Source organism: Mustela putorius, unplaced genomic scaffold (genome assembly GCF_011764305.1).
Source record: "Mustela putorius furo isolate JIRA1106 unplaced genomic scaffold, ASM1176430v1.1 tig00537227_pilon_pilon_pilon, whole genome shotgun sequence".
Lineage (NCBI taxonomy): Eukaryota > Metazoa > Chordata > Mammalia > Carnivora > Mustelidae > Mustela > Mustela putorius.
In genome coordinates this window covers 25074239-25099589 of record NW_025422368.1, presented here as the reverse complement: position 1 = coordinate 25099589, position 25351 = coordinate 25074239, and the positions used below count along the sequence as shown (strand labels likewise).

The 25351-nt window shown below is 34.8% G+C and overlaps 1 protein-coding gene across 6 annotated transcripts in view; it reads right to left on the bottom strand.

Moving 5' to 3' along the window:
- CCDC91 (coiled-coil domain containing 91) overlaps positions 1-25351 on the bottom strand; it is a 356615-nt gene that overhangs the window by 116002 nt on the left and 215262 nt on the right. For all 6 annotated transcript variants that reach the window (XM_004755697.3, XM_045073381.1, XM_004755696.3 and 3 more), the window contains 2 exons: positions 2091-2183; positions 1917-1985 (listed from right to left, as the gene is read on the bottom strand). In XM_004755697.3, the coding sequence (XP_004755754.1) occupies positions 1917-1985; positions 2091-2183 (162 nt within the window). The remainder of the gene's footprint in view (positions 1-1916; positions 1986-2090; positions 2184-25351) is intronic.

The window sequence follows — 25351 nt, the reverse complement described above, 5'->3', positions numbered from 1 at the left end:
CAAAGGTCACATTTGTTAATATAACCATCAATCTCATCAGAAAAGCCTTTAAGGATCTGAAAGTAGATACAAATTTTCCAAAATTCTAATTTTGCTTTAAAGCTCAACTTTTATCAACAAAAACAGTTTTCTGGAGATGCTAGGCTCACTCTGTTTACTTTGGAGAAAATGTTTGCCAAATACTAAAGTCTGCATAACCCCTGTTATCCAGTAAAATGGTTTTCCATGAAAACTGTTGACTTTAGTTGCAACTCAAACAGGAGAATTTCTCTCAAGACAACCATCATACTTTGGGATGTAGTAATGTCTATGGTCCTCCCATTTTTGATGCCCACCCTTTTCTCTTTCTTCCAGTTGGCCAAATTTGAGACAAGTTATCAAAGTGAGTTACCATTTTCTGAACTCCTGTTTTACTCTATAATTTTTCCCTGAAACTACTCTCTTACTATGCTTACCAAAGCTCTCCATTTTGTTAAATCTAAATAACATGTTTTTTTGTTTGTTTCAATCCCTACTTTTCTTGACATCAAAGTGACCTCCTACATTGTTGACTATTTCTGTTTTCCTTTTCTTGGCTTGCATAACAGCATGATGCTTTTACTCTACTTATATGGCTGACTCTGTTCAGTTTTTTGGAACTTTCTCCTCTCTCTCAATTTTAAATTTTGGAGTTCTTTCAGGGTTCAAGCCTAGTAGCACTTGTTACTCTATTCTCTCCAGTGAGGTGATTATACATAACAATAATTTCCATGGTTACCATTACCATCTGTCTGCTGAAAAAAGAAACAAACTTTATTAGCATCTTCAAGTCATTCTTTTCTCCTCTGAGCTGCCAGGTAGATTTAGTTGCCTACTTGCCTTGCCATCTGAATATATTATGAGCACCTCAAACTCTATACCAAAGAAACAATACCACCTCCATGTTGTTTCTGAGGCAATACGCTGGCGGTTCCCAACTTGGCCTCCTTCTATATTATCCACCCCCAAAATATATGATAATTCCATCTCCTATTTCTAGAATTTGTCTATTTCTTTCCTTTATTACTACTACTTTACTTCTGCCACTCATTCTCTTTTACACAGACTTTGGACACATTCTATTAACTTTTTTCCTTGCTTTTAATTTCCCCCAAATTAATGTAAATTATCATTATGTCATACCTACACTCAAAAATTTCAATGTGTCTGCCCTTATCTATGGAATAAAATTCAGACTCACAATTCAGAATACTAGCCACCCTTCAAGCTAATTTCAAAGTAATTTATTGTTAAAAACTCCTGGCACAGAAGTACTGTCTATATGCTCATAATAACTTAATACATTCTGCCATACCTTACTGGTAATAAGTAATAACTTACATGACTGTAAATTCTTTAAGACAAAATCATAGTCATCACATTGCATAGTGATGTGCAAATATGAAATTTTCAAAATATTTGCTTACTAAATTTAAATCTAAATCTCAAAAGTTAGTGCTATGTTTTGTTGGCATATGTATATTTAATAACTACAGATACACTACTTAGAAGTATTTCAAAATTGGCTTTAAAAGTCACATATCTTTTTACAAATACATACTTATATACACATACATTATTTGTGATGATAACTGTACATACCAAGTACTTATAAGTGTCACAACATATATTCTCTTTTAACAATAATTACCTAAATCTGCAGTATTTCGATGTCATTCCAGTCCTGTATAATGTAAATTTAACCATAATACATATAGTAGAATTCTAAATTTAACAGGAAAAACAAGAAAGAAAAAAACTCTGATTTTTCTGTATGACGTTTTATACCAAAAAAAGTAGACCGACTTAGACCAAAAAAGTAGATTGACACCACTAATGAAGTCAGTGTTTAAATTCCACCTACTTACAAAGAAACCCAATATTACAGACAGAAATACCTTTGCAGCAGATACTAATGCCTCTTTATTTCTTTGCCTTTCTTCCTCCAAACATTTTTCCAGTATTTCCTGTAAATGATAAGACAGTTGGGTAGACAGTAAATGTATTATCTGAGATAATTATTTGAGGGAACAACACATCTTTCTACACTCCGAGCAAACTTCAAGTATTACCTTCTGTTCTTGAGACTGCTGAATCAAAGCTTCCTTTATTTTTTCTTTCAGCAGTTCCTTCTCTGTATCTAGCATTTCAAGGAGCCTCTGATGCTACAAGGAAAGATAAAGAGACTATGATTATGGCTCTGAGACCAATAATCTATCAACAAGGAGTATAGCTCGTGGAATTCACTGGCCTGGCCGCACTGAAATAGTCACTAGAGGAAACAATGGGTAGATTGATGAAACGAAGACTTACCAAAAAACCCAATTCACCTTTTTCCAATCAGCGCAAAAGAACTTTTTGTGGCCCCAAACTCAGCAATGTACATGACATGAGATCTAACTTAGGCACACTAGTCCAAATTGGAAAATAAATCAGAAAATGATAAAATGTCTTTAATCAAAATTAAATTTAGAAAAACTACTCACTAAAGTTATTAGTCTACAGCAAAAGAAGCAAATAAATAATAACTGATGTTTGATGAATGATCATAACATATTATTTGTGTTTCATTGTTAAAGAAATGGAGAGGTTATTTACTGTTCTCACTCTAAGACTCAGAAAATAAAACAGTGACAGGAATTTATGTGAGAGCTAATGTTACAATATACAGAATTCATGTATTTACTTTTACTCCAGTGTGCTAGCAAAAAAGCACACACAACCATTAGCCAGTTTTCATGGATTGGGCACTTGGAATTGAGAGTTTTCCAAGAAAATTCAACTTTTGTATCATCAAGATCTTCAACAGAGAGAAGCCAGATACTTGTTCTGGAACAGTGCTTTTATGAGGAACAAAACCAAAAAGAATATATATATTTCTACTTACAAAGATTTCACATTCAGTTACTAAAGGGCAAAGAAGAACATTTTCTCCAATTCCTCTGATTTTGAAGCCTCTTTAAATATGAACTTATTTGAATATCCAGTATTTTAAAATGGATCTATGTCTTTCAATGTTGTTCTGAGTTAAGTATTTTTTAGGGAACAGTCCACATGAAGAGTAAGTGACCAAACAGCCACGTCTAGTTAAGAGAATCTATTATTCCTATTTTTTTTAAACATTTTATTTATTTATTTGACAGACAGAGATTATAAGTGGGCGGAGAGGCAGGCAGAGAGAGAGGAAGAAGCAGGCCCCTGCTGAGCAGAGAGCCCAATGCAGGGCTCGATCCCAAGACCCTGGGATCATGACCTGAGCGGAAGGCAGAGGCTTTCACCCACTGAGCCACCCAGGCGCCCCTATTATTCCTATTTTTAAATATAAATTTATTTTTTCCCTTATTTTTCAAGAAAATAAGAAAAATCACATGATGTGCTTTTTCATTAAAAAAAAAAAATCCAAACTGTGATACAAATTACAACTTGATTATGAGAAATTATTTGTACAATATCAATTTGGGAAAAGCAACTGACAAATCAGTAGACTTAACATATGCTAAGTTCTGAGACTTTAATTTCATATTCTTTTAAGTCTAGATACACATAAATGTTATTGGATCAGAAAAAAAATACATAATCCTACTTCAAATACACACATGAGAAAAAAGTTTAAAAATGTTATACCAGGCAAATAATTAGATTTAGAAATGATAAATACAATTCCCGTATGAAACCAAAAATACTCAGTTTAGGCTTTGTGGTAGGGATAAACATAACGAAATAGAAAACCAATAAAAGCTATAAGAATTAAACTAAACAACGAAGTTTTCAGAGTCATTAATAGCTTTGAAAATCATTTCTTCTTAAAAAGAACTGTTACATTAATAAGTCAGGTTAATGGAAATCATTAAGTAATTAATTGTAAGTAGGCCAAGTTTTTCCAGTGGTCCAAGAACTAGTTAAAGAGGGTATGTTAGCTGAAATGACAATGTAGTGTTTAGAAAATTCATTCCTGATCATTATTTCTTCATTCTGACAATACACTATAATAGAAGACTACTCTTGAACTTTCTTCTATAAGAATAAACTCAAAATTACCATTGGAAAGAAGTATCCTACATAAAAGATACTTTAAGTAAAATCATCCATCTGCTTGAGAAAACACAATTAGGTTACTGAATTTCTTATACATACAGGTCATGATAGCTGATGCTTTGGGGGCATTTTTTAGGTTTCAGAGATTGTTAAAAGGGCTTTACATGGGGACGCCTGGGTGGCTCAGTTGGTTGGACGACTGCCTTCGTCTCAGGTCATGATCCTGGAGTCCCGGGATCGAGTCCTGCATAGGGCTCCCTGTTCCACAGGGAGCCTGCTTCTCTCTCTGACCTTCTCCTTGCTCATGTTCTCTCTCACTCTCTCTCAAATAAATAAATAAAATCTTTAAAAAAAAAAAGGGGGCTTTACATGTAGTGGTACCGCATTAAATCCACAACAAACTGCTAAATCAGGCAATATTCTTCCTCATTTCAGATGAGTGGCCTGAGACTTAGAGAAGTTATGAAACTGCCAGGTCTCTAATGAATCACTTCGGCAATGATCCTATCAGTGTACTCATTATCAACAGTAATAATTACCTACTAGCTAAATGTGGCCTCAGCATTGCCCTGATGTTACCCAATATCTAAAAGCTTCTTATTACAAGTTGTATGTCAGGTAAAACCTCACTTGCATTTGGTTTTAAAAGCATTTGACTAGGGCCACCTGGGTGGCCAGGTTGGTTCAGCGTCTGCCTTTGGGCTCAGGTCATGATCTCAGGCTCCTGGGACTGAGCCAGGCATTGGGCTCCCTGCTAAGCAGGGCTCTCTGCTGCTCCTCCTGCTTGTTCTCGCTCACGCCCTCTCTTTCTGCCAAATAAATAAATAAAATCTTTAAAATAATTTGACTAACCTATACTTCTGATTTTTTTTTCAGAGTAACATTAAAATAAGATGATTTTCTGAAAAAAAGTAATAGGAGAGAGGATTCAGAAAGACCCTGAATGGCATGAGAGATGTTAACTCTTAAAATTAAAGTTAATTTATAAAATGAATAATTTACAAGTAGCTAATCAAGGACAACAGAAACGGAAAATACGTTATTCTTATAAAAGTGTCAGGTGGTTAAAAAAAAAAAAAGTCTCCCAGAGTTCTATCACCTAAATGACAACCATTTAGGCAAACATCCTTCTGGAGGGCTCTCTGTGTATGTAAATATACAGCTATATGTATATATTTTATGTATTACGTTTATAACTACCACAGCCTTTTCAACTCAACAGTATTATTTCTACAGAAACATAATTATGCTATTATTTTTATTACCCTAATTATATATTTTACCATGCCCCACTTACACATTTATGTTTACAAAATTTTCCTTTTAAAAAAATCTTGATTTTTGTGCATGTACCTTGGGAACTTATATAATTATGGCCTCATGAAATATTCCTAGGGTTGGTATTGGCAGGTTGATGACTGAGCACAGTTCATATTTTATGCATGCCCTCAAACTGTATTCCAGAAAGAAAATACAAAATTATACCTTAGTTGACTACTGACGATCAATAGTAGGAAAAAGACAAGGTAGATTCTTCCAGAGAACAGAATCATGGACTGGATGAGCAACTAACCAAGGAAACTGTTCCACTGTTGGCACAGGGATACCAACAATATTTGGTATCTGCTATAAGCCAAGCATGGCTGTTTATTTCATCATTCTCCCTGTTTGAAAATGGGAATTTTTGTTGCATCTTTTCTGTTCTTCTTCTTCTTTCTGAATGCACTGATTATAGTTATGGGTGGTGGAGGCAAGGGCCCTTCTATTTCCACATTATCTGTTTTTGTTTTTGTTTTTTTCAAAGCTCCTTTTTTTGTGGGGGGTGGCTTGAGTCAGTAATTTTCTCATTTAAGATGTTTCTCCAATGTTTGGTCATCTTTTTCAATTCATGCGTATGAAAATCTCAGACACAAAAACGCTGGTAGGAAATACTGTGTATGTGGGGAAGCTTTACAGGAACTGCAAATAGCTGGCTTTTTCATGGTTGTGGTGGCAATTTCCAAATGTCAGGTCTATGTAGCACCATTTTCTCTTAAGCTGCTCTTTTTGCCTAGAAAAAAAATTCCCCAATCTTCTCACTGGTAGGATATGGGCGAAGAGGGTATGGGTAAAAAGTTAACTATAAGGTGGATTTGGGGATAATCTCCCAGTTTTTAGTTCCAGCCTTATGAGGTCAAATTAGTAGGTCTAACTACTCCTTTGTCCTGCTAGGGTATACAGTAAGTATCTGAATTAAGAACGATGTGCATGGAAAGTTTCAACCATTCCTCCTGCTTTTCAAGCTCACAGCACCCAGTGCCCCTTATTCCTGAGGCATTCTAGGGTTTTGTAGGACAGAGCAGCTTGTTTCATAAGGGTTTCACCTCAACGGTCTAAGATTACAATATGTTAGCCTCTGCTGAGTCAGTGAGATTTGCCTATATCTTATCCCCGTTAGTTTATTGCTTTTATTTATTTGTTTTGGTTTCTTTTGGTGTCATTTTAGTGATTTTTGAGAGAGAAGAGGTATAGAAGGTAGAAGAGATGAGCATATTTAGTTCACCGTATTTATCTAGATTTAGAATCACTTTTTTTTTTAAAAAGATTTTATTTATTTATCTGACAGACATTGAGATCACAAGTAGGCAGAGAGGCAGGCAAAGAGAGTGGGGGTGGGGGGGAGCCGGCTCCCCACCGAGCAGAGAGTCCAAGATAGTGACCTGAGCTGAAGGCAGAGGCTTAACCCACTGAGCCACCCAGGTGCCCCCTAGAGTCACTTTTTAAAAACACTGAATTACATCCGAGTTTCTGACTCAACCTTACGTGCCAAGCACTGTGTTAGGAACTTTACAAGTCTTACTGGGAACCCTCACAACAACCCAGAAATGTCTTAATACTTACATTTGATAGATTTTCAAATTGCGTTTCAGACAGGTTATATAAATTGCCTACATTCACAGGACTAATTAATAGTTAAACTAAAACTGGGACCCAGTAGGAGTTGAATAGAAAATCCATGGACTTTGCACTAGATTACCTAGAATCAACATACAACTAAGGGCTCTGTTACATCTCGAAGGACTTTTTCTTTGACTTTCTGAGTTTCAGTCATACACTGGGACTGTTCACCTAGTCTTATAGTTATGTGCTGGTCATGATATATAGTTATGTGCTGGTCATGATATGTCTATTCTCCCCCAATTCTTATATCTGGCCCCTTAATGGAATGTAATGGAGATGGCAAGATCACAAAAACTAGAAGGAAAGGGGACTCATTCTTGACAAATTAACTTTTATGGGGGGGGGGGGGACAAGACTGTAGGTTATTTAAGTAGCTGAATCTCTCCCATTGGAATTCCAAGAAATACACACAGCCAAAAACTTGACTCAGTAATCAATGCCTGTATCAGCCAACACATTTTCTTTTATCAAAGACATACATACTCTCAGGGAAGAGACTTTTCTGAAAGAATAGATAAACATATAAGCCACAATTACAAAAACTATATTATGGTACTTCTGTAAGGTCAAAAAAAGACATTCTTCTGTTCCATTTATATTTTGCGGGCAGCTCCTTGGAAGGGAACATATCTCATTATAATTAATACAGGCATTAGAATCTTATTCCCATAGTGTAGTAGTGGTTATCATGTTTGACTGAAACACAGGCAGTAGAATCAGGCAGACCTAGAGTCAATCACTAGTTCTTCCCTTATGAAAGGTACAACTTAAATTTTTCTAAGCCTCTTTTTTTCTTTTATTATATAAAGCTAATTATGCCAACCTCACAGTTTTGAAAATTAAATGATGTAATGCAGGTAATGTATCTGATACTCAAAAATGTTAACTAGACTTCCTGTCAAATAGCTGATAAAAGTATGATTATTAAGTTCACTTATGAAGAGGAATTTTTTTTCATATAAAGAATTAGTTGCTGCTCAAACATAAAGGCCTCAGAAGGAACATCCATCCCCTTTTTCAATAATAATTTCAAAAATATCTTTCAGTAAAATAGTGTTAACTTTTATAATCCATACCAACTTCATTTCCGTGGATATTGCTAACTGGTAGACCTTATAATCAGGGCTTTACTCCTGTCAGAGTACCTGAATCTAGGGAAAAATGATCCAAGACTAAAAGTAGTTACTCTAGACATTCCATTTTGAAAATTCTCAAATTGTTTTCTTATTTCAATATAAATCAAGATTGCAATGTATATTTGTTCTCAACATGACTGCTGTCTTTCCTATTTCCAGACTTCAGTGAGACCAAGCCCTCTCTGTAAAATCCGACCACGACCAACCACTCTGCTATACTTTGAGCACAATGGGTAGCGGCAGCAACTCTGGATCCAAGGACACAAAACATGGATTCAAACTCTTGCTCTCCTTGTTAGTTCTACATTAGTTACGTGGTATTTGACATTTTAAATCTGAAATGCAGTATGATCTCCTGAAAGTGAGGATTAAAATCCAGTTTATAGGGGTTTTCTGATGATTAACTGATTATATAAATGAAATGTTTTTCATAAAGCATCATACCTACTTTAAGTGTTCATAATCTTTAGTTGTTAGAGTTATGAACTTCAATAGAAAATGTGAGCAGTATCCTGTGGATGTTCATTTTCTATTATTCCGTTTTTGTTAAATTCTTTTTTTTTAAGATTTTATTTATTTCACAGAGAGAGAGAGAGAGAGAGAAAGATCACAAGTAGGCAGAGCAGCAAGCACAGAGTGGGGGGAAGCAGGCTCCCTGCTGAGCAGAGAGCCCGGTATGGGGCTCGATCCCAGGACCCTGAGATCATGACTTGAGCTGAAGGCAGAGGCTTAACCTGCTGAGCCACCCAGGCGCCCCTCTATTATTCCTTTTTAAAAATTGTTTAGATGATCAATCTTTAAGGTAGAAATTCAACGACATACTTTAATATCTTATTTTTATATTAAATTATCCTACATTAAAGTTTATCTTTATGTATCAACTTATAAATTATACATAATTTCTACATCTATATGTAAATGTATAAATTCATGCTTTTTTTCAACCATGCATACAAGAAATATTTGCTTGGTGCCTACCAACACAGGATACTATACTAGTTTCTGGGGATGGTGCCCTCACAAATATTAATATCTAAAAGACAACCCATGAATCAATTCCTTATATTTCAATTATAGAACTATTTTGTAAGAAAAAAAAAAAACTTCAAGGAATACATTAACAATGAATTTTTCCTCTCACTGCAAAATAACTTTTAGGCTTTGGAAATAGATAGATAGATAGATAGATAGATAAAAATAAGCCCCTCTTCCCCCGAAAAAAAATACAACACACAAATTTTAAATGATAAGTCAGAACAGAAAAAAATATATCTATAGAGTACACGTCTCATGATGAACATTGAGCAATGTATAAGGTACTATTATACTACTACAACTGCTATTTCTACTTCCATTTTTTCTTTTGTGATAAAATATAAGTGCAACAACAAAAAAATGCCTTGTCTTCTTTTTTAAAGACTTTATTTATTTGAAAGAGAGAATGCAAGTAGGGTGGAGCTGAGGGGAAGGGAGAGGGAGAAAGAATCTGAAGCAGACTAAGCTCAGCCCAGAGCCTGATGCAGGCTCCACCCCACAACTCTGAGATCATAACCTGAGCCAAAATCAAGAGCCAGATGCTTAACCAACTGAGCCACCCAGGTGCCCCATAACAAAAATTTTCTATTTTAACCTTTTTAAAGTAGACAAGTGGCATTAATTATATTCACAATGCTTTGGAGCCATCCCCATTGTTTCGTAATTTTTTCATAATCCCCAACAGAAACTGTGCGCCCATTAAGCAATGACTTATTGCTCCTCATCCCAGCTCCTGGTTACCTCCAACCTACTTTCTGTCTCTAAGAATTTGCCCATTTAGACGTTTCATATAAGTGGAATCAAATAGTATTCATATTTTTGTTTGGCTAATTTCACATGGCAAAATGTTTTCAAGCCTCATCTATGTTGTAATATATATATGAGTATCATTCCTGTTTATGGCTGAATGATAATCCACTGTGTACATACACCACTTTTGTTTTATCTATTCATTTGTTGATGGACACTTGGGGTGTTTCCACCTTTTGACTATTAGAATTTGCTGCTATGAATATTCACATATAAAACTGTATTTTGAGTCTCTGTTTTCAATTCTTTTGAGTATAGATCTATTAGTAGAAGTATTTGGTCACATAATAATTTTGTTTAATTTTTTGAGGAACCACCAAACTGCTTTCTCTGATTACTCCATTTTTTATTCCCACAGCAATGCACAAGGAGTCTAATCTTTCCACATTCTCTATATTTATTATTTCCTTTTTTCTTATTATTTCTATAGTCATCTTAGTAATTGGAAATGGTATCTCATTGTGATTTTTTAAAAATTTCTCTAAATATGTTGAATATCTTTACAAATACTACTTCTACTTCTAATACCCTACTACAACTTTTTAACTATTAATAGTATTATTAGCACAAATAGGAAAATGACTAGAGCTCTTTTTGCAGTCTTTATAGGACTGTAGTAGAAAGTGTACTGGACTTGAGGTTTGTTTCTTGTCTGAGACTCTGCAAAAGCAGGGATGACTTTCCTCTCTGGGCCAAATGCCTTTCTTCTCTGGATGACTTTAATCACTATAAACAAGAAATTATAATGTTAACAAACAGCTTGGCCAAAAAGATTTCATCCTTCCTTTAGTCTATCTAAAATAAAGTATAAAGCATATCTGGAGATTGTCTGTATTACACCTGCCTTCTGCCTGAATACAGAATTCCTTACTTATTCAAAAGTATCAACACCCTAGAAATGGCTCACATGGTTTTTGATGGTATGAGGAATGGTAAATACTTTCTTCTGCACCTTACTAGCTGACCAATACCAAGGTGGGGATGTTCTGGACATATTTGTTGTGTCCAGAGACAAAGCTGAACCAACTGGCAACATGCAATCATAAGATTCTTGTCCAAATATTTATAACCACAGAGGAACTTCCGTGAAAATTTCAAGACATACCTTTATACATTTTAAAAAACACTATGAAAATTAATTGAAATCTATACCAGGAAATCTCATCTAAGAACAGTGAAGAGTTTACTACATTTTGCTTATCTAAAATATTCTGTTGACAGATTCATAAAAATTGAAATTTTAGAGTTTTTATAATATTAAATAAATGCAAACTAAACAGGTCTATTAATCTTACAGAGTAGATGCTTAATGCAAAGGTCTCAAGGACAGTCCTTTGAAATTAGCCTAAAACACAGGGCATTCAGAAAGAGATTATGCTATTTCTTCCTTTTGGAAGAAGTTCTTCCAAGTGAAAAATGTTTGATGCAGACTCAAATATAAATATGGAAGTTATATGGTTTTTACTTGATTCTTATAAAAAATATTTAAAAATCTCTTCTTTCTTGGAATGTGAGTCACATGAGATATTGTAAAGAGATTTAATCACAATCACACATGGACAGTGTTTTGTATATTAAATGTTAGACTAAGCAGTTACAGAAGCTCTTGTTCAGGTATACAGTTATCTATTTATGACAGGTCCACAAAATTCACCTTATTTTATACATGGGGTATGTGCGTGGGTGTGTTAAGTATATATTCTATAATGCAAACTCAAGAAGCACCATATTTCACTTTCTGTAAAGCACAAACACTGAACAAGATCAAGTGGTCTGGTAGGAAAGTCTTAAAGCACAAGCTCATATATTCCTCCATTTAACCTGACTTTACAGACACTGAATAAACTTAATAAATGTCTTAATGTAAAGTGAGTCAGAGACATTTCACCCATTCATGGACCAACACGTTAAATATTGTTTAGAAAGAAAACCTAAAAAAGATGAACTATGAGATTAAATCTACTCATAGCAGTTACAAGTCCAATAATATCAATAAACTTCTTAAAGTGAATAAAATAAAACTATAATACAAGCTACACTACACTTATTTCACCTAAACAGACATATTTCTAATAGGCATGAAACAATGTAAGCAAAGAAGTTATTTGCCTTTGATTTAAGGGAGAAATACAAAGGAATGAGACAAAAATTGAGTGATACATCAGCATAAAAAAAGGTAAGACTGGTTTATACTTCCATAATGAGGTTTCTATATTTGGAAAGTGCCCATATTATTAAATGCCAAAGATATGTCCCAATTCTAAGTTTAAGTAGAATATTTCTGCTTCACCATTTTCGAATGAAATAGCTTTTGAAAATGCATCTGAATCTTATTATTTCATCCACTTGCCTAAGTACAATACAATAAGCTTGCTTCAACAAATAGTGCCTTTCAAATGGACATATGAAATAAACAACACATGTATATAAGATACTCCCCTTAGCAAAAAAGAAAAAAAAAAGGAAACAGATTTATCTGCACCTCCTAAGAAACATAATACAACAGGTGTAGTACTTTTCAGGAACCAATGTGATACCATAGTAACTGTCCCCAAGTCTGGTCTGTGCTTCCTACTCCTAAAATTTATCATCAGAAAATACCAATGGTTAGCTCCCAATTTCTCATGTTTGTCCATTTTATAACCTCCACTTTTATACTCTGTACAGTAACATCCCTAAACTAGTTAGAATCAGACATTTTTGAGAAATAAGCTAACAAAAGAATATTCTGATTTATTGCAGAATGAGTATCTGCTAGACAAAAATCAATATCAGGAGCACAGCTCTTACAGTTAGCATTGTGTTTCTTATGTTAAAAAATTCAGTTTTATACTTATTTTGTGTATGTATATGTATGGGTGCACATATATATACACATATAATACACACATAATATTAAACATATAAAATTTTGGAAAAATAAGTGTTGACGTAAGTATTAGGAATATATGTTTCATCAAACAAATGCAATTATGATAAAATGGAAATCATTAAACTTGTTGAAATGAATGAATTGTTACCCTTAATTGGATACTCCCTGAAGTAAGGACAGTCTACACAAAGTTTCTAATACTGAAATACTACAACTGAATAATCTGTCTATAAAGATGAGGTATATAAAAATGAATTAAAAAAATAAGGTATAATTATTGATCTCATAATTCTTAGATGTCAGGGAAATGAACACTCTTATATTAGGTAAACTCATTAATCATTATTAGTGTATTTTCAAAAACCCATTTTGTACAATAGTAGGAGACTGTTTATAATGCAGAAGAATAAAAACAATACATAAGAAGATACAGCGAAATTTGTTATAAAAGTATAAAAGCCAAAACATTTAAAATGTCCAACAAATGGGTTCAGTATAAGAAACAATAGTATGTCAACTAAAAGGAGTATCATATGATTATTAAGCATAAAACTACGCATCAATATAGAGTTATGTTTGGGGGAGTCTAGTGGCTCAGGGGGTTAAAGCCTCTGCCTTCAGCTCAGGTCATGATCTCAGGGTCCTGGGATCGAGCTGTGCATCAGGCTCTCTGCTCAGCAGGGAGCTTGCTTCCCCCTCTCTATCTGCCTGCCTCTCTGCCTACTTGTGATCTCCATCTGTCAAATAAATAAATTAAATCTTTAAAAAAATATATGGAATTATATTTGTAAATATATTTATATTTAGATAATTATATAAATAAATGTATATTTATAAAATACAATTGAAGAAAAACCACAAGATTATCTAAAGCCATCATTATTATAACTGTAGTATTATAAGTACTTGAAAAAATATTGAAAAGGATCATAAGAAAAAGAACACTATTTTATTGGGAGACTGGTGGAATAGAATACTATTCTTTTTAAATTACTACCATTCTAATAAAATTCAAAAGACAAAAAACAGAATGTCCTGAAATGGCAGTAGGAATATCATAAGGGATCTATAAGGGAAAAATGGTAGACAGGACTAAAATGTACTGAAAATACTTAAAAATAATCTAACATACATATCATCTATATTTTAGAAAAAAAATTGAAAAGCTGTGAAAATGCAGATCTTTCACAAGTAATTTACTCTTTTTTTGTTGTTGTTAAATTTTACAAGGTATAGAAAAACACAGACATAGGGGAAAATCTGGATTAGGTATATTTTGATGGGTAAATATTTGATCCTAGTGCTCAAATCTGACCCTATTGGTCTATGTTATATTATCAGCCATTTGGAATTAAGACCTTCCATAATCTAGTCCTGGTAAATTTTTTCCCCAAAGTAATATATCTCCAAAGTCATTTCTTCTACATTTATTCGTTACACCACCATTTCCATATTTCTCAACACATTTAATAGATACTCTCAAAAATGTTTTATGGATAAAAGAAGATTAATTAAAAGCTGTGTATTTGGGTAGGATATTTAATTAACATGATGAGTATTTTAAAACAGTAGATAAATGGAAAACAAACAAACAAATAAATAAATATAAACCACTAGATAGGAATAAAGCACACATGACCTCCTAAAAGTGTTTCATTAACATGTTTTTCTATAGAACATCTTGGATTTTTACTCTGAGAGGTATGGTTTGGAAAGGGGTAGTTAAAACCATTATTGTCTTGCCAGGCTCTTTGCTGATTCTAACAATTTTAGAGGAAAAATGAATACCATTTTAAAGCTCATTAATAAAACAAAATTTTTATAATTTACATGAAACAAAGGAATAAATAAAAAGTGAATTTTATATTTTTCTAGTTACATGATCCAAATAGACCATGAAAATCTCAGTAAAAAATTGTTGGACAAATACAAAACAATCCTTTTAAATATTACTGAGCTGATAAGACAGTTATGTAAGTAGGCAAAACTGATAAAAAGCACAAATTCATGGAGATAAACAAGGTTTGAATACATTTAACTTTTCTTTGGAGACCTGAGGAATGCTAAAATTAAGAGTTTTGTTTTTAATAGGCTATGCTTACAAACAGAAACAAAACCTAAGGGTTGAAAAGGAGAAAGTTAGGACACTCACATAAAGCTATAAGGCCTGAAACATAACACTCTAAGTTGGTAAACTAGAAAGAACCCATAAAACAAAGAGAATCGGAAAGGGGTTTTTTTTGAGTTGGAGTGCGGAGAGAATGAGGACAGATGTTCCCTGCTAATTCATAATCACATGCTACATTTTTGCAAGTTTGGGACAAAAATTCCCACACACAATGTATTTCAAAAATTCACAATTAAAACTTTGCCCCTGAAGGACTGTTAGAAGGACAACAATTATTCCATGGAAGAACTGACCTTAAACCTAAGCATCAAAGAATTATCACAATTAAAATTCCAATGAGGATGATCTCACAAACATAAAATACAAAATATCCAAGGAAACAAGGTAGCATAAATGTGAGAAGAAAGCTGTGCAGAATCAGAACTAAAAAAGCGGCAGACACCAGAAGGACTCAATACAAATTATTTGCAAAAAAGTACATTTAACATATTTTTAATTTTTTTAATTTTTTTATTGACATATAATGTATTATTGGCCCTAGGGGTACAGGTCTGTGAATTGCCCGGTTTACACACTTCACAGCACTCACCATAGCACATACCCAATATCCATAACCCAACCACCCTCTCCCTATCACCCTCTGCCAAGCAAACGTCAGTTTGTTTTGTCAGATTAAGACTCTTACGGTTTGTCTCCCTCCCGATCCCATCTTGTTTCATTTATTCCTTTTCTATCCCCCAACACCCCCATGTTGCCTCTCAACTTCCTTGTATCAGGGAGATCATATGATAATTGTCTTTCTCTGATTGACTTATTTCGCTACACATAATACCCTCTAGTTCCATCCATGTCGTCGCAAATGGAAAGATTTCATTTCTTTAGATGGCTGCATCGTATATATATATTTAACACATCTTCATTATCCATTCATCTGTTGATGGAAATCTAGGTTCTTTCCATAGTTTGGCTATAGTGGACATTGCTGCTCGCAAATGGCAAGATTTCATTTCTTTTGATGGCTGCATAGTACTCCATTGTATATATATAACACATCTTCTTTATCCCTTCATCTGTTGACAGAAATCTAGGTTCTTTCCATAGTTTGGCTATAGTGGACATAGCCATACTGTGCTATAAACAGTTGGGTGCATATGCCCCTTCGGATCACTACATTTGTAACGTTAGGGTAAATATCCAGTAGTGTGATTGCTGGGTCTAGGGTAGCTCTATTTTCACATTTTTCAGGAACCTCCATGCTGTCCTCCAGAGTGGTTGCACCAGCTTGCATTCCCACCAACAGTGTAGGCGGATTCCCATTTCTCCACATCCTCACCAGCACCTGTCATTTCCTGACTTGTTAATTTTAGCCATTCTGACTGGAATGAGGTGGTATATCATTGTAGTTTTGATTTGTACTTCCCTGATGTTGAGTGATGTGGAGAACTTTTTCATGTATCTGTTGGCCATCTGGATGTCTTCTTTGCAGAAATGTCTATTCATGTACTGTGCTCATTTCTTGATTGGATTATTTGTTCTTTGGGTGTTGAGTTTGATAAGTTCTTTATACATTTTGGATACTAGCCCTTTACTAGCCCTGATTTGTCATTTGCAAATATCTTCTCCCATTCTGTCAGTTGTCTTTTGGTTTTGTTAATGTTTCCTTTGCTGTGCAAAAGCTTTTGATCCTCATGGAGGCCCAATAGTTCATTTTTGCCCTTGCTTCCCTTGCCTTTGGTGATGTTTCTGGGAAGAAGTTGCTTTCTGTGTTCTCCTCAAGGTTTTTGATGGATTCCTTTCTCACATTGAGGTCCTTCATCCATTTTGAGTCTACTTTCATGTGTGGTGTAAGGAAATGGTCCAATTTCATTTTTCTGCATGTGGCTGTCCAATTTTCCCAACACCATTGAAGAGACTTTTTTCCATTTGACATTCTTTCCTTCTTTGTCAAAGATTACTTGACCATAGAGTTGAGGGTCTATTTCTGGGCTTTCTATTCGGTTCCATTGATGGATGTGTCTGCTTTTGTGCCAGTAACATACTGTGTTGATGACAACAGCTTTGTAACAGTGCTTGAAGTCTGGAATTGTGATGCCACCAATTTTGGCTTTCTTTTCAACATTCCTCTGGCTATTTGGGGTCTTTTCTGGTTCCATATAAATTTTAGGATTATTGGTTCCATTTCTTTGAAAAAAAAAAAAGGATGGGATTTTAATAAGGATTGCATTAAACATGTAGATTGCTTTAGACAGCATAGATATTTTCACAATATTTGTTATTCCAATCCATAAGCATGGAACATTTTTCCATTTCTTTGTGTCTTCCTCAATTTCTTTCATGAGTACTTTATAGTTTTCTGAGTATAGATTCTGTGCCTCTTTGGTTAGGTTTATTCCTAAGTATCTTATGGTTTTGGGTGCAATTGTAAATGGGATTGACTCCATAATTTCTCTTTCTTCTGTCTTGCTGTTGGTGTAGAGAAATGCAACTGATTTCTGTGCATTGATTTTATATCCTGACACTTTACTGAATTCCTGTACAAGTTCTAGCAGATTGGGAGTGGAGTCTTTTGGGTTTTCCACATAAAGTATCATATCATTTGCAAAGAGTGATAGATTGACGACTTCTTTGCCAATTTGGATGCCTTTAATTTCTTTTTGTTGTCTGGTTGCTGAGGCTAGAACTTCTAGTACTGTGTTGAATCGCAGTGGTGATAATGGACACCCCTGCCATGTTCCTGTCCTTAGTGGAAAAGCCCTCAGTTTTTCTCCATTGAGAATGATACTTGCAGTGGGTTTTTCATAGATGGTTTTGATGATATTGAGGTATGTACCCTCTATTGATCAAGAAAGGATGCTGTACTTTGTCAAATGCTTTTTCAGCATATATTGAGAGTATCAAATGGTTCTTGTTCTTTCTTTTATTAATATATTGTATCGCATTGATTGATTTGCGGATGTTGAACCAAACTTGCAGCCCTGGAATAAATCCCACGTGGTCATGGTGAATTATCCTTTTAATGTACTGTTGGATCCTATTGGCTAGTATTTTGGTGAGAATTTTTGCATCTGTGTTCGTCAAGGATATTAGTCTGTAATTCTCTTTTTTGATGAGATCTTTGTCTGGTTTTAGGAACAAGGAAATGCTGGCCTCATAAAATTAGTTTGGAAGTTTTTCTTCTATTTCTATTTTTTGGAACAGTTTCAGGAGAATAGGTATTAATTCTTCCTCAAATGTTTGGTAGAAATCCCCTGGGAAGCAATCTGGCCCTGGGCTCTTATTTTTTGGGAGATTTCTCATGACTGCTTCAATCTCCTGACTGGTAATGGGTCTGTTCAGGTTTTCTATTTCTTCCTGGTTCAGTTGTGGTAGTTTATGAGACTCTAGGAATGCATCCATTTCATCCAGATTGTCAAATTTGCTGGCGCATAGTTGCTCATAATCTGTTCTTATAATTGTTTGTATTTCTTTGAAGTTGGTTGTGATGTTTCCTCTTTCATTCATGATTTTATTTACTTGGGTCCTTTCTTTTTTCGTTTTGATAAGTCTGGCCAGGGGTTTATCAATTTTACTAATTCTTTCAAAGAACCAGCTCCTTGTTTCATTGATTTGTTCTACCGGGTTTTTTTGGTTTCTATGTCATTGATTTCTGCTTTGAATTTTATTATTTCCCTTCTGCTGGGTTTAGGCTTTCTTTGTTGTTCCATTTACAGCTCCTTTAGGTGTAGGGTTAGGTTGTGTATTTGAGACCTTTGTTTCTTGAGAAAGGCTTGTATCACTATATATTTTCCTCTCAGGACTGCCTTTGCTGTGTCCCACAGATTTTGAACTGTTGTGTTGTCATTATCATTTGTTTCCATGAATTTTTTCAATTCTTCTTTAATTTCCTGCTTGACCCATTCATTCTTTAGAAGGAGACTCTTTAGCCTCCATGTATTTGGGTTCTTTCCAAATTTCCTCTTGTCATTGAGTTCCAGCTTCAGAGCACTGTGGTCTGAAAATATGCAGGGAATGATTCCAATCTTTTGTTACCAGTTGAAAACTGATTTGTGACCCAGGATGTGATATTCTGGAGAATGTTCCATGTGCACTAGAGAAGAATGTGTATTCTGTTGTTTTGGGATGGAATGTTCTAAATATATCTGTGATGTCTATTTGGTCCAGAGTGTCATTTAAGGCCTTTCCTTTTTGATCTTTCATTGGATGATCTATCCATTTCAATGAAAGTGGTGTTAAAGTCCTCTATTACTGTATTATTACTGTATTATTGTTGATGTGTTATTTTGATTTTGTTATTAATTGGTTTATATAGTTGGCTGCTCCCACGTTAGGGGCATAGATATTTAAAATTGTTAGCTCTTCTCATTTGACAGACCCTTTGATTATGATACAGTGTCCTTCCTCATCTCTTATTTTAGTCTTTGGCTTAAAATCTAATTGATCTGATATAAGGATTGCCACCCCAGCTTTCTTTTGATGTCCATTAGCATGGTAAATTGTTTTCCACCCCCTCACTTTAAATCTGGAGGTGTCTTTGGGTCTAATATGAGTTTCTTGTAGACAACATATTGATGGTTGTTGTTGTTGTTTTTTTTTTTTAATCCCTTCTGATACCCTGTGTCTTTTGATTGGGGCATTACCCCATTTAGATTCAGGGTAACTATTGAGAGACATGAATTTAGTGCAGTTGTATTGCCTGTAAGGTGACTATTACTATATAAACTAGTCTCTGTTCCTTTCTGATCTACTATTTTTAGGCTCTCTCTTTGCTTAGAGGACCCCTTTCAATATTTCCTGTAGAGCTGGTTTGGTGTTTACAAATTCTTTGAATTTTTGTTTGTCCTGGAAGCTTTTTATCTCTCCTTCTATTTTCAATGATAGCCTAGCTGGATATAGTATTCTTGGCTGCACGTTTTTCTCATTTAGTGCTCTGAATATATCATGCCAGTTTTTTCTGGCCTGCCGGGTCTCTGTGGATAAGTCTGCTGCCAATATAATATTTTTATCATTGTATGTTACAGACTTCTTGTCCTGGGCTGCTTTCAGGATTTTCTCTTTGACACTAAGACTTGTAAAGTTTTACTATTAGATGACCGGGTATGGGCGTATTCTTACGATTTTGGGGGGGGGGGGTTCTGTACCTCGTGGATTATGATGCTTGTTCCTTTTGTCATATTAGGGAAATTCTCTCCAATACTTCTCTCCAATATACCTTCTGCTCCCTTCTCTCTTTCTTCTTCTTCTGGAATCCCAATTATTCTAATGTTGTTTCATCTTATGGTATCACTTATCTCTTGAGTTCTCCCCTCGTGGTCCAGTAGCTGTTTGTACCTCTTTTGCTCAGCTTCTTTATTCTCTGTCATTTGGTCTTCTATATCACTAATTCTCTCTTCTGTCTCATTTACCCTCACAGTAAGAGCATCCATTTTTGATAGCACCTCAATAGCTTTTTTGATTTCAGCTTGGTTAGATTTTAGTTCTTTTATTTCTCCAGACAGGGTTTCTCTAATATCTTCCATGCCTTTTTCAAGCCCAGCTAGCACCTTGAGAATCATCATTCTATACTCTAGATCTGACATATTCCCAATGTCCACCTTGTCATTTTATTCAGATAAAAATATATGAAGGAGAGAATAAAATACTAAAAGGGTGGCAATGACCCCAGAAAAGTGTGCATTAACCAAATCAGAAGAGACCCCAAATTGTGGGGGGAAGAAAGGGGGTAAAAAGTTAAAAATAATTAAAAAAGAAAGAAAGAAAAAATATATATTAAACTGGTGAATAGAACAGAGCCACCCACTAAATTTGAGGAGTATTTTTCTCTCTTAAAAGAAACTACCTCCCCAAAATTTAAAGAAAGAAAAAAAAAATATATATATATATACACATACATACATACACACACACACACACACAAATAAGGGTAAACACAATGAAGGGATGGAATATGACTGTAAAGATGAAAATATTTAAAAAATTCTAAAAAAGGCGTTGATAATATAAGTTGGTTGGGAAAAGAAAGAAAAAGAAAGTGGAGAGAATTTGCTTAGCCTGGAGACTAGAACAAAGGCCTGTGCTAGATTTAGGGTATATTTTGATCTATTAGAAGAAGTTGCATCCCAAAATTTTTTAGAAGAAAAAACCCTATGTGTATAGAAAAATTATGTTAGATACAATGAAGGATAAAATATAGCTATAATAATGAAGGTTCAAAAAGATTTTTTTTAATGAAAGGTATTGTTAAGATTAACTAGTTAAAAAAACATTAAAAGAGGAAAGAGTAAACGTTAAAACAATTAGAAAAATAAAAAATAAAATTTAAAACAACTAATTAACTTCTCAAAACTAAAGAATCATGGGGAGAAAGCCATGAATTCCATGCTTTGCTTTCCCCTCCTCTGGAATTCTGCCATTCTCCTTGGTAAGTGAACTTGGTCTTGCTGGATTTCTTGCTGATCTTCCAGGGGAGGGGCCTGCTGTAGTGATTCTCAAGTGTCTTTGCCCGAGGTGGAACTGCACAGCCCTTCTAGGGGCCAGAGAAAGTAATCTGCCCCGAGTTCGCTCGGGGAGTTTTTGTTCCCTGAATGCCTCCCAAAGAGTTCTGGAGGACAGGAATGAAAATGGTGGCCTCCCAAACTTCGGCCCGAGGAGCCAAGAGCTTGGAGCCCCACTCCTCAGTGACCCTCAGAGAAAAGTGCTCAATCACTCCCATCTCCCTAGCCTCCCGATGAGCTCCAAGCTCACCCAGCCTGTGACCAAGTGTTTCTGTCTCTGGCACACAGCCCCACCTGGAGTCTCCAAACCCAGCAGATCCCTGGCACTCTTCCAGGGGTGTCTCCCCAGATCTGCCACTTGTGGGGTCCCTGCTCAAAGAGCAGTGGCCTGACTGTGCCACAGATCACAGTTTAAGGTAGCCCCGAGTTGAGAGTTCACTCCTCAGCTCTGTCTCTAGCTGGCTTTCCTGCTCTAATACCTGCAAGCTCTGCGACACTCAGACACCCCCCGATCCTTCTGTGACCCTGTGGGACCTGACACCACACTGTTCCTGTGAGAGCTCCATCCCCGCCTAGCCTCTGGAGCAATGTTCCTCAGTAGAGCAGACTTTTAAAGGTTCTGATTTTGTGCTCCATTGCTCCGCTGCTTGATGGGAGCTGGCCCCTCCTCCTGCAGTCTATCTTCCCGTCGCTTTGGATTCACGTCTCCGCAGGTCCTACCTTTCAGAAAGTGGTCAATTTTCTGTTTCTAGAATTGCTGCACTTATTCTCTTCGATTTCCTGTTGGATTTGTAGGTGTTTGGAAGGGTTGGATAAACTATCTAGCTGATCTTCTGCTACTTGATGTCATCTCAGCCTGCTACTCCTCTGCCACCTTGACTCCTCCCCCTCATTTAACCTATTTTTTTAAAGTGGCAAAAGTATGAGTAAGAGATAAGACATAAAATGAACATATATATGACTGGAAAAATATCATAAGGAATATGAAAATGAAATATACATTAAGTGAAAGTTAAAGCTCAATGTTTGGCTTAAGTTTCATTTTATGCAGAAAAGGACGGACAATAAGACAGATGTGAAAAGACTGCACAGGAAAGAACACAGATAAAAATATTTTAAAATATGCTAGAGAAGTATGAGAGACACTGATGACAGATCAAGAAAGTTTAACATATTCTATTAGAGTTCTGGAGGGAAATAACAGAGCGAATGAGATAGAAGCAATTATCCATATTAAAACCCAATACAAAACATAATTAATTTTTTTTTAAATTTCACACCAAGCAGTACTAGGTGAAAAAGCAGAACTCAAAGCAAAAAGAGATTCTGTATCAGCAGCCATAAAGAAATAATTAATCACCTATAAAAATGGTAATTAGTATTAACTCAGAATTACATGTGTAGCAAAACTACTCTAGGAGAATGAGAAAGAAATAAGTTTATTGTGATTTTTTTAAAAAGTTTACCAAGAACACACCTACACAGAAGGACTTTCCAGTGCTATCCACTTTTAATTTCATCTCAATGGATGTAGAAAGTGATTTAATAAAATACAACATCTTTTCATGATAAACACTTATTGTGATAAACATGATAAACACCTATCATGATAAAACACAATAAATGTTCTCATATAAACACAGGATTAAAAACTATCATGATAAACATGATAAGCACATGACAATTTGAATATAGAAGAAACATAACTCAACATAATAAAGACCATATATAACAAGTTCATGGCTAACAGCATACATCATATCCAATGGTGAAAGGTTGAAAGCTTTCAGAAATAAGACAAAGCTTTCAGCCCTTCTATTCAACATAATACTGGATGTTCTAGTCAGAACAATTAGTTAATAATAAAAGGCATTTAAACTAGAAAGGAAGAAGAGAAATTATCACTGTTTGCAGATGACATAAACTTACATCTAGAAAATCCTAAATTGGCACCAAAAAGTGTTATAAAAATGAAATTAGTAAAGAGGGGCCTGGTGGCTCAGTTGGTTAAGTGTCTGCCTTCAGCTCACGTCATGATCTCAGGGTCCTGGGATCCAGCCCCAGATCAGGCTCCCTGCTGAGGGATTCTGCTTCTGTCTCTCATTATCCCATCCTCTCTCTCTCTCTCAAATAAATAAAATCTTAAAAAAAAAAAAGAATAGAATCAGTAAAGTTGCAAGATATAAAACAAATATACAAAACTAAGTTCTGCTGCTGTACACTAACAAGGAACTATCTAAAAAAGAAATAAAACAATCCCGATTACTATAGCTTCAAGAACAATTAAATACTTAGAAACAAATTTAAACAACATGAAATATATGAACACAAAAAATTGTAAGACATTGATGAAAGAACTTGAAGAAGACACAAGAAAATATCCCATGTTCATGAAGTGGAAGAGTTAATATTGTTAAAATGTCCATGCTATCCAAAGCTGTCAACAGATTCAAAGCAATTCCTATCAAAATTCCATGGCATTTTTCAGAAAAACAATTCTAAAATTTTATGGAACCACAAAAGACCCTGAATAGTCAAAACAATACAAAAAATACAAAAAAAAAAAGCAAAAGTGGCACATCATACTTTGTTTTTAAACTATATTACAAAGCAACAGTAATCAAAACCATATGCTAATGGCATAAAATAGGCACACAGACCAAGGGAATATAGTCAAGATCCCCAAAAATAAACCTATTTTTATAAAATCATTTATATTTGACAAAAAAGCTAAGAACAATCAGTGGAGAAAGGATAGTCTCTTCAATAAATGGTACTGCACAAGAATAAAACTGGACCCTTAGCACATACCATACACAAAAAATTAACTAAAAATGGATTAAAAACTAAAATGCAATACCTGATGCCTTAAAAATCCTAGAAGAAAATACAGGGAAAAATCTCCTTAACATGATTAGTCTTAGAAATTACTTTTTTTTTTTTTTAAATGGCAGCAACAGCACAAACCAAAACAAGTGAGACTACATAAGACCAAAAGTTGGGTACAACAAAAGAAGCAAATGAGAACAATAAAAAGGAAACCTACAGAATGGGAGAAAATATTTGTAAAGCGTACATCTGATAAGGGGTTAATATCCAAAATATATAAGGGACTCATACAACTCAGTACTAATAATATGTCAATAGAAACTTTCAAACTTGGAGAGCAAAGAGGCAAATGGAGAGAGACAGAGAGAGAGACTAAAAGAGAAAACCCCAAGAGAATTATCCAAGAATTGTAGGATTACTACAAAAATGTACCACACATTTAATTAAAATACTAGAAGGAGAATAAAATGTGAAAGAAATGGAAGAAATATTTCAAGCAATAATGACTAAGAATTTCTTCAAATTAATGTCAGACACTAAACAACAAATCCAGGAAAATTCCCCCAAAGAATGAATTCCTCCCAAAATGAAACCTATTATATGAAAATGAAACATATTATATTCTAACTGATGTAAAACAAAGTAAAGAAAAACTCTGAAAGAAGTCAGGGATGGGCTGGTGGAACATCTAACTAAAGGAGGAGCAAAGATAAGAATTGCATCCAAGTAATCCTCAGAAACCAATGTAAATAAGAAAATGAAGTGAAATAAACTAAGTAACGAGAAAAAAAAAAACACAAACCTAAAATTACATTTTGAGATTATCATGCCAAAGCAAGGGAGAAATAGAGGCTTTCTCAAACGAACAAAAACTGAGGTAATTTGTTGCCACTAGGCCTGACTTGAAAGAAATGTTTTTCTAATAAAAAACTCAAAATCGCCAACTCAATTTTGAAGGAGAAAAGCAAAGTTGGAGGACTGACATTATCTGACTTCCAGACTTGATATAAAACTACAGTAATCATGAGAGTGTGGCTGCTGGCAAAAAAATAACAGA